The 10,710-nt window shown below is 33.8% G+C and overlaps 1 protein-coding gene across 5 annotated transcripts; it reads left to right on the top strand.

The window, feature by feature from the left end:
* Positions 1-272: 272 nt before the first annotated feature.
* On the top strand, positions 273-10,673 carry LOC106171245 (aldehyde dehydrogenase family 3 member A2). 5 transcript variants are annotated; one of them, XM_013551510.2, is made up of 13 exons: positions 273-424; positions 2,620-2,763; positions 3,020-3,115; positions 3,259-3,394; positions 3,656-3,741; positions 4,620-4,783; positions 6,116-6,242; positions 6,638-6,744; positions 7,051-7,177; positions 7,499-7,569; positions 7,829-8,074; positions 8,807-8,942; positions 9,376-10,673. In XM_013551510.2, the coding sequence occupies exons 1-13, from the start codon at positions 401-403 to the stop codon at positions 9,415-9,417; spliced, it is 1,506 nt and encodes a 501-aa protein (XP_013406964.2). In that variant the 5' UTR covers positions 273-400; the 3' UTR covers positions 9,418-10,673. The 5 variants fall into 5 exon arrangements, with proteins under 5 accessions (XP_013406964.2, XP_086857812.1, XP_086857813.1 ...); XM_087001686.1 differs by lacking the exon at positions 273-424 and adding an exon at positions 2,130-2,186; XM_087001687.1 differs by lacking the exons at positions 273-424; positions 8,807-8,942 and adding exons at positions 2,130-2,186; positions 8,404-8,496.
* Positions 10,674-10,710: the final 37 nt, after the last annotated feature.

Here is a 10,710-nt window from a genome sequence, read left to right as displayed (position 1 = left end):
AATGTGAGAACCATACGTTTTTTTAGAATGGTAGAGTTTGTTATGTACATCCATATATTTTATGCGCACCTTACTAGTTTAGAACTTGCATTCTACTGATTTTTTAAATATATTTCTTAAGATTATTATCCTTACGGGTTTCTGTTAAAACAGGTGCCCGTAACCCACAACAAAGATTGGAGAACTGGTTGCGATTCTTTTAGCATTAACAAGCAATATTTTAAAAATACAAACTATGAATTATGATTATCAATCAAAGTTTAAAAAACCATATCTTCACTATCTGCATAAACAACAAAAGTTTATAAATACACCTTCTTTTCTTTATGGTTAACTGACCTTGACCTTGATAAAAGAGGTCAAAGTGAACAACAAACAAGGACCGCTAGGAGCGTGAGTGATGGCAACTCCTGCTTACTCGACGGTAATGACACTGTTTTTTGATTCTAATGTTTTTGGTGAACTGCATAAACTGTTGTGTCATATCAGTACATGTCTTTGTTAATTTGAGCATTTGCTGTGCCAGACAGCATACCGGTAGACCGCGCAGGCAGTCTCAGCTAGAGGGACAGGGTCGAAAGTCCACAGTTTACAGTAAACTGACCAGAAAGTTGAAGAATAGAATGACAGTTTTATATTAATATGTCAGTGAGTTCAGATATAAAATCTTGTCAAATAGAACAATTTTAAACTTATTCTTTAGGCAATTAAGCATATAAGTTACAAGCTTTTGTTAATATGATCTCTTATTTATTTTGCCTCAGTTATCTGCCTTTCATATGCTAAGGTAAGGCCTCATAGCACTCTTTGTTAGAAATTGTTTTGCCTGTATGTGGCATCACTTTCAAGTGACATGCGTAAGTGCTAAAACTACTGCATAGCTGTAATAAATAGAGTTAAATGTTGTCAAATTGGTTTGTGTACCAATACAATTACTTAATTATTTTTCAAAGTGCTAACTAGGATCGAAACGGTAGTTACCCCATTGTATAGAAGAGGCTCTACCTCTGGTAAGAACCTTGCATGTTAGACCCAAAACTGATGCAAATATTTACTTTGTTAACATTTATTGAATTTGAGGTCAAAAACTAGGACTTAAGCTTTTTATTACAAAGATGTCACTCTTGAGTAGACTGCTGAGGCAGACTTTGCTAAGAGTGCCTGAGAATATAAAACTAAAGCAATTATTTCCTCAGTTTAGAATTATTGAATTTGAGGTAAAAAAACTACGATGTCTTCCATATATCATATCAGCAGGTAATGTTTAGTATATTGTCATGCATGCTAAGGCTCAACAGGTCATAGATAAATTTATTCATATCATTTAGCTTGTTATTATAAAGATAACACTGTTGTTCGATTTAAATGCTTTGGTGAACTGCATAATTGTTGTGTCATATCAATGTATGCCTTTGTTAATTTGAGCATTTACTGTGATAGACAGCATACAGGTAGACTGCTGAGGCAGATGCAGCTAAGAGTGACTGCAAATTGAAAGCTGAGTCCATTATTTAGTTTGTTTACATTTATTGAATTTGAGGTCAAAAACTAGGACATTATCCATGTCACGTGTACTAATGTTGTGAAGATCATTGATATTCCATGTATTCATATTATTTAGCTTGATAATATAAAGATGCATTTGAACTGAGTTGACACGTCTTTGTCACTAAAAATGCATCCAAATGCCACCATATAGTTTAAAAAAGTATAACTTAAAGAAATATCAAGGGTATCATTTTATATTTCTCATAGTGATATTTGAACATATTTTCTGCTATCTTTTTGTGCCATATATTATCCTTGGTCATTTCACCAACTCTCATTTGAATAATTATGCTATTGTGTACACAGAAGTAATATGCCATACATTGTCATTGGCAGACAACTCTTCATATTAGATTCAAAATTCTACAATAAATACATTGTAAACAATACACAGAAATGTGAAAAAATCCATTTCACCAATAAAGCGGCGGTCATAGCACTTATCCTGAAATCTTAAGAGATTATTACAAAAAAATACAAAAAAAAAAAAGCAAATAACTTTGAACTTTGAATGTTGGATTCCACAGCCTTTGGAAAATATGGGAAGATGGGCTTTTCTTCCAGGAATATTCATTTTATGGCTCTTTCCCTCCAAAATGAAGAGTTGTTATCCCTTTACAACCAGAAATTTGAGGAGGGTGCAGTATTAATTTTTTTAATTTTATTGATTGAAAGATTAATTTGATTTATTTTTTTGGCACGTGGACTTAATTTGAGTTGTGTAAGATACTGATAGTAGTGGTTTATGTGTCTTATAGGGAATCTGTACTTACTTCATATATATCTTTAACTGTGAATATCTTTATAATTTTAGCTTACAGAAGTAAGCTGTAGTATCAGTAGGAAGACATCGACAATGCCGTAATTGATATTGATTGGTAATTTGCTGAGCCTGTTACATGTATGAAATCTCTGTTTTACAGGCTCATTGCTTGCATATAAACTGTTATAACTTAGTGTCTTTTCATATTTTGCTAGTTTGTTCATAGCTAGGAAAGCTTTTGACTGCACTAGTAGTTGCATTGTTTTTTAGTGAGATAAAACTTATGTCATTCAGTTATTCATTTACAGCTTGTTGCAAGTGTGAGAAAAACATTTAATTCCGGAAAAACAAAATCTGTTGAATGGCGACGGAAACAGATACAAAATGTAATTCAACTCATTGAAGATAAGAAAGATGAAATTTGTCAGGTTGTCAAAAAAGATATGCGCAAGGTAAGTGAATTAGTTATTACTTAAACATTCATAGAGTAATATCAGTTTAAAAAATTTTCTGGATTTCTCTTGATTTGTATTTTTTTATTTATGTGATACAATGTTGTCTTACAATATGCTGTTCAAGGATTATAGCCTAAAAAAAATCTAGAATAACAGTGATAACTTTAATGATGATGTTGAAATTTAGCTTGAAAATGTACACATAACTATTACTTTAAAAGGCAATGTAATTATTATTTTCTCTTCGTTTCAGTCTGAATTTGAAGCAATTCTGAATGAAGTTACCCTGACAAAGAATGAGGGATACTATGCACTGAATAACCTAGACAGCTGGGTAAAACCAGAGAAGGTAAGTGATGTACTGGCAGAACAAGACATTTTGAAGTGAAGATGTTACAGTCTTTCAAAGTTTTCACACATATTAGGTTTTGGGTGAATCTCCTCCAGCAAGGGCATTTGTGAATTCACACTTGTTCTCTATTCTTTATTTAGGTGAAGAAGGATTTATTGAACATGTCAAATGATTGTTTTATCAAGAGGGAACCATATGGTGTGGTACTTATTGTCAGCCCATGGAACTATCCTGTGCAGCTTGCATTGGCACCCCTCATTGGAGCTCTGGCTGCAGGTAACAAAAACACATTGAACTCCATGTGGTTGCCGCATCTAACACAATTGATACAAGGATTATTAGAAAGAAAAAATTATAAATGACTTACTAAAAAGCAGTTCGTGTTAAGGAAAAAGTACTACAAGATATGGCAGCAAGTTATGTATTTGCTTGATATAAATTATTTATAATTATTACATACAAGCACACATTAGGGGTAACACCAAGGCGGCAGCACATTTTTTACTCAGACTTTTGCCTAGACATTTTCCTTTTCAGGTAACTGTGTTATTATCAAGCCTTCTGAAATGACTGAAGCCACAGCAGAATTTCTAGAAAGAACCATCCCACAATATTTAGATCAGGTACGTAATGTGCTAATTTTCTGTTGCCATTTATGAAGATCAAAGCAAGTGTGGTGGGCACCAGCACCCCGTTGCACCAACAGGACTTAAATTTGTTCTGCTACAACTGTTTTAAACTGCAATGCCTGGCACCTGTTTGCCAGGTTTACTCTCTCTGTTTAGGCCCTTTGCACTAAGATAAAACATGACCTTCTTAACTACGCCTGAGTAATGCCTTGTTGGATCACTTCCCAACAATACGTGGATTGTATAATTGGGCAAATGAGGAGCTTGTACCTGCAGTTATAATAGCTAGAATGACAACATAAAAATACACGAAATGAGAATTTCAGCGACAGAGATTCGTAAGCTACATTATTCCATTTTGATTTAGAAATTAAAACAATAAAATATGATTATTTTGCTGTTGCCTTAGATATAGCACAATAAAGTTCAGAACCTATGTTTTATCATAAATGTATTATGAATCAAACTAATAATAATATTTTAAAATATTAAAAACCTTGAGTAAAATAAGTTGTAGGCGGTATGTAGTCCAACTAATATATTTGAAGAAAGTTGCATTTGTTTTTCCAATGTTTGAATACAGATATTGTTTTTTAAAATAAATATACAACAGTGGCAACATTTTCAAGATGTACTTATCTGTATTTGAATGCTATATAATATTGCTTAAATTAGGCAAGCTTACATCACATAGTTTTGAAATACAAAAGCCCTAATACATATGAGTATAGGAGTGTTGATATTCTAAACTTTCATCTCTATGTTTATATGTCATAAAATTTAGAATATATTTAGATTTATTTAAAATTAACTTATATTGTTATTTTTCATGAAATGGCAATTATATATTATAAATCTATTTCTTTGTTCAGGACTGCATAAAAGTAGTGACAGGGGGAGTACCAGAGATAACTTCACTTTTGAAGGAGAGGTTTGACTACATCTTTTACACTGGGAACACAATGGTTGGCAAGATCATGATGAAAGCTGCAGCAGAAAACCTTACACCAGTTACACTAGAACTTGGAGGGAAAAGGTATATCATATATCTCAAGGTCAAGTTGGGAATTATGAAGTAACCACTACTTTTTACTACCAATGCTGCATGTAATTATTTATTATGGTCAGTCTCATTTTGAGTTCACCTGATCAAGATGAAATAAGTACTAACCTAGCCAGTGCAAGCGCATTGCAGCAGAGGTCTTAAACATTCAAAACTATAACAAGTGAATGTTTTTAGTCATCCAGTTATCCAGCACAAGACCTTTCACTAGTCCATCCATGCCATTACCTAGTGAAAGGTTTCAGATTGAGACTGCTACGTTGGTCAGTTGCTAACGTAAGTTCCAGTTTCAGAGTTATTCATAGTTTTTGCTCTACACTATTCTCTTGGCATTGATTAAGGATGCTGTTCTTTCTCCAACTTCATGAGGACAAAATGATTTTTTTCTGCACCTTACTGAACTGCATTACTTTTAAGGGTTGGTATGAGCATTTTCATACAAATGTAAGCAAGACAGCTATTCATTCTTTATGTTTAAATATATTAATTTTTCTGGGCATTTTCTTTTAATACAACTAATTTTACAGCTAAAAATCCTTGGTGCAGTATTCACCCTCTTTTAATCAACTGCTCTCAGCTGGTGTACTCTAATGAGGCAGCCCCTGGCTCTCTGATCCTCTTTTTTCCTGTGGTTCTGGTCAAAGTATTTATGAAAGGGAAATTTATTGTCTTGGAAGCACTTCAGGTCCATATGCCCTTTTTTCCGTTTTTCCTCGTGCATTGGGTGTCCACACCAGAGTGATGTCATAGTGTTTATTTCATGGCCACATTACATTTTAGAAACTTTATATTTTAAATCATATTATGTCACCATTTGGTAAATATTGGTTAGATGAATCAGCTGTAACAATATTGCCTAAATCTGTAAATTAATGTATTTTTTTCATTAGAAAAACCTGTAATGAAGTTTTAAAGGATGTTTTCAGTTGTAATTTCATTTGTGGCTTCATCCCCTAGTTAAAGTTAAAATCAGTCTCAATTTAATTGCGTTCAAAGCTTCTAATAATTGTCTTTTAAGATTGAGTTAAATTGGCTTCAGTATCTCTTTCTATAAGAATCACTCTTAAATTGCACTTAATCTCATGTATATTTTATATAGAGAACAGTTTGTATTGTCATCAGATAAAGTTAGGTCAGTCGCACCAATATGTGGATTGTCCATGCTGTCTTAGGAAACTCTAGGTCTCTCCGCCTGAGAAATAAATATAGAGATCAGTCATTTAGTAGTTGAACTCTTGAAAACGTAATACCATCCATGTGCTACATTTGATAGTGCAGTCAACTTTTCTTTTGTTCAATTTTCAGTCCTGTGTATATTGACAGCAACTGTGATTTTGATGTAGCAGCAAAGAGAATTCTCTGGGGGAAGTTTGTCAATGCAGGGCAATCATGTATTGCCCCAGACTACATTCTTTGTACGGAGGAGGTTCAGGTTTGTCTTGATTTATTGATTGTAGTATACGTACTGGACTATTTAAAAATAAACCTAAGAAATTGAATTACATACAATGTAATGATCCAAATTTTTGCTAAAATTTTACATGATTATTTTTACACTGTGTTAACTCAAGATGCACCTTTGTACCCTTTTGTTTTGTGAGAATGAAATGGGGTGATTCTGTATGCAAGTATTTCACATTTTAGAATTCTGTACTTAAAAATGTGTTATCAACTGGGAATAGTTTTGCATCATTTCATTGATAGCTGTGCATCTATTTCTCTTGAAATAACTTTTTTACGCAGTGTGAACTGGATGTGCATTTTTCATAAATCATGAGAACATGATCTGCAAATGTTCTGATTGATTTTTTTATGATCATATTTTAGGCACGCTTTCTTGACAGCATGAAGAGAGCAATTCAGCAGTTTTTTGAAGAAAAGAACCCAAAGCAGTCTGACTACTATTGTAGGATTGTGAATATCAGACATTTTCAGTAAGATAATTTTTTCATACTTTAAATTTGTGAAATGTTACATTTTTGACAGTGGTTAGGTTCAGATAATAATAGAAGCTAATGTATGTATACAAATGAACTGGGAAGGGGATGCTTGCCTATTTGTGTCTTAGACCTTTATCAATGAGTAATTTTTAATGCACGAGCAATACTGGCCCATAAACTACCATATATCATTTATTAGAACTCAAATGCATGAATGAATGTTTGCCTTCTTGAAAAATGGGTGATGACCAGAGGAAACTGCATTTCAATTGAAAATTTTGTTTTTCCCCCTTTTGAAAGTCGCCTGAAGAAGATGTTGAATGGGGCTCAAATTGCATTAGGTGGAGCCACTGATGAACAGGATTTGTTCATTGAACCTACGGTACTTGTAGATGTAAAACCTGGTGATGCTGTCATGCAGGAGGAGGTGAGCTATAGTAGCATAAAATATAGTTGTCTAAAATATAGTGGTCTTCAATAAGACCTTGATGGCTATTTTTTTATTAAAGATATAATCATTATGTTTGATGAAATATTTTGATGAATAACAGATAAAGCTTTAGAAGTATCCTGTATTACACTCAGACAGTGGTGATACTCAAAGAATATAACTAGGAAAAAGTATTTTTAGTGTTGAGGTTGCTAAATGGAATGCTTATGTGGGATTCCTCTTCTGATTTCCAAGCACTGTTTCAGTTTTGCTTGACATAAAGATGTAGAAAGTAAATAGTTTACTAAAACTTTCTAGATATTTGGTCCAATCCTACCTATTATAACAGTTAATGGTGTTGAGGAGGCTTTGGAAATGATTAATGAGGGGTAAGGATAATTAAGAATATTTTTTCAAATATTTTCACCTTAAATAGTAACCTGTTTCAGGTAAAAGAGGTTTCCTAAAGAAAGTTATGATTTTTTTGCAATTAGAATACTAAATTTGCCTAACTGTTTTATGTTTTGACCCAAATGCTTTTGACAGAAATCAAGATTATTTTTGTAAAAATGACTGGACCATATTTTTTCTTACTGCGACAATACATTTAACTATTGTATGATCTTCAACTTTTTACTTATCTTTCAGGGAAAAGCCCCTTGCGCTGTATGTCTTCTCTCATGATAAGAAACTTGCCAAACGAATCCTGGATTGCACAAGCAGTGGCAGTGCCTGTATCAATGATGTCATGGTTCAATTTGGACTAAATACTCTGCCATTTGGTGGTGTTGGTCACAGTGGTATGGGTGGTTACCATGGAAAACATTCATTTGAGACCTTCTCTCACAGACGCTCATGCCTCATGAAGGCGCTGAATATGGAATCTGTAAATGGGTAAGTAGTAAGAAATGTATAAGTGGTAAGCGTTCCTTGTAAGGGTTATATGGCTCATAATACTTAAACAATGGGAAAATATTTAAGGAATGTGAATTTTACTTGTCATCTTTGAATAGAACAGGAATTATATATGTATAGAATAGTCATTTTGTTCAGTGGATTTTAAGATGTTATCATAGACATTTCCTCTAATAAAATTGTCTTTGATACACTAAAGTTTGATATCTTCTTATATCCATCAATTGATATTAAAAGCAGTTATGTTCAAGGGTCACTATTTTAGAAATAGTTTGAAATACCGAACTCTTTTCTCCCCTTCATACTAGTCTGAGGTATCCACCATACCGTGAAGGACACTTAAAATATGCCCAGTGGGCAGTGAACAGAGGTCCAAGTTGGGCATATTCCTTGTTTTGAAGGTATATACAAAAATATCCTGTAATACTAACACATGCCATCAGGTTAAATATGATGAGTTTTCCCAATTCATTGTTTTTTACTTGCCCATTTCCTCTTTCCCATGGTGGTCACTTCAGGTACTAGTTATCACAGGGTTGTACATGAAATTTGAAATTTCATTTACAATTGTCTTTGTACAAAGAATTTCATAATCCGAAATACCTATAGGATGACACGTTAGATCGAACTTGGAACAAACATTTGTGTGCTGCTGAACACATGTTGACAACTTACCCCCTTTACATTTAACATAACATGCTTTGCTTACAGGCTGCGATATCCTCCCTACACTGAGAGAAAAAAGAATTTTATCAATTGGGTTATTGGTGGTAAAGGGAAGAAATCAAGTGGTCCTCCTTTCATTCCATTTCTTATTTTGGGAGTGTTACTTGCAGTGGTATTCAAGGTATGATTACATTAGAATAAAGTGCTAAAATTAATGTGGATGAGCCAAAAGCATTCTTGGAAGAAGGGGTTAGGCTTTTAGAAGGTAAAACTGCATTAATGGTGTTGGGTCTGTACATTTTCATATATTGAGGAAAAGAAATGAATGAAAGCTGTATTGATATCACACCGTTTGTGGTACATTTGTAAGTCTGAAGTGACCACATCCCCAGATAAAACACCGAGGTTGTATTTATCTCTCTTTAAATTTAATGACAAAATAGTAAGCATTTTCTCTTACCATTCAGTTACATGACATTCCTTGTAACCGGATTTAAATACTCTGTTCATAATTGGGAATTTTATGAAAATGTGTAGAAATTTGTACTAAACAAGTACTTGTAGTTTAAGTGTCAAAAGATGCTATCTACTTACCTGTGATGTCTTTGTTTCAGTTTGGGCTGCATACTCAAGTTATGACTTACTTTGAGAAATAATATGCCAGAAAAACATGATCTGTGATGGAGCCCAAATGAGCATCTTTACGAAAGATGGATAAGTAAATGACAAGAGAAAATAAGGACTTCATTTACCTTTCCAAGAAACAAGGATAGAGAATTTTAAAGTAAATTTTGTCGCATTCAAAAATATACTCTTGGGTGGTGCTGGCCTTATATTAAAGATACACAAGTGTCTTTTTGAGTTAACTTTGTCTGGTAAATTTAATTATTGAGAAAACATTTAAATCCCAGAATTGGGATAACTTGACCAGATTTGGACATTGAAGCGTTAATTGTATTTTTTATGCAAAATATAATTCGAATAGTAAATATAGCAGAGTAGAAAGATTTACTTGGCTTAGTTTAGACATGCCAAAGACCTATACCTCATAGAACCTGTGATAGACATTGACCTTGGTTTGTGAGATGCCTTATGTACATGCAAGGTACTAAAACTTGGAAAATATAAGAGGGTGAGCCAATATATAACCAGCCTAACACATCTCCAATCAACCGAGACATCCACGATTTTCACGCATTGTTTCAATACATGTATTGTACCTGGGTACAAAACTACATATGAATATGGTCATTTGTTTGTCAGATATTGAATGTCAAACATGGCTAGTGATGTAAAAGCAAGCTTTTCATCAAAAATGGAGTACCGTGCTGGAATTCGGTACTTGCATTTAAAAGGTAAAACTGGTAAGGACATACATGCCGAGTTAGTTGATGTGTATGGGTCTTCTGCACCATCTTATGCGCAAGTAAAATTCTGGGTTGGGGAGTTTAAACGCGGTAGAACATCTTTAGAAGATGAAGCCAGGTCTTGTCAGCCAAGTCGTGGCCGCAGTTGAGGAGTGGTTCAATGGAAAGGACCCCGACTTCTTCACTTCTGGGCTGATTGCACTTGAACCCTGTTGGTCCAAGTGCATTGCCCTGGAGGGAAATCATATTGAAAAAGAAGTAGATCTCAACCCGAAATAGGTTAGGCTGGTTATTTATTGACTCGCCCTCGTACTTCAGATTAACTTTTTGAGCATTTTATTGTTTAAGTCTGAATTAGGAAAGATGAACTCTGCAGGATAAAAATGACTGGGGCAGTATTAAATACATGCAGGATACCTTAATTTCATGACTTACAGCCCTGCTTGGATGTAACTACTTAACGACCATGCCAGAACTTGATTGTAAATTAATTTCACTATTTCAATTGTGGTTTGTACACATTAGAAATAAAATTATGAAATATTGTCTTGTCTTAAGGCTCTCATTAGAGAGAGATGTATA

Source organism: Lingula anatina, chromosome 1 (assembly GCF_051362555.1).
Source record: "Lingula anatina isolate TDL-2025a chromosome 1, LinAna3.0, whole genome shotgun sequence".
NCBI lineage: Eukaryota > Metazoa > Brachiopoda > Lingulata > Lingulida > Lingulidae > Lingula > Lingula anatina.
The sequence above is the reverse complement of the archived record's forward strand: the minus strand, read 5'-3'. Positions and strand labels throughout refer to the sequence as shown.

Coding starts and splice junctions, on each gene's coding strand:
- LOC106171245 (XM_087001686.1), top strand. CDS start 2,145: ATGAAGAGTTGTTATCCCTTTACAACCAGAAATTTGAGGAGG. Junction 2,764..3,019: donor TCAAAAAAGATATGCGCAAG/GTAAGTGAATTA, acceptor TCTTCGTTTCAG/TCTGAATTTGAAGCAATTCT. Junction 3,395..3,655: donor CATTGGAGCTCTGGCTGCAG/GTAACAAAAACA, acceptor TTTCCTTTTCAG/GTAACTGTGTTATTATCAAG.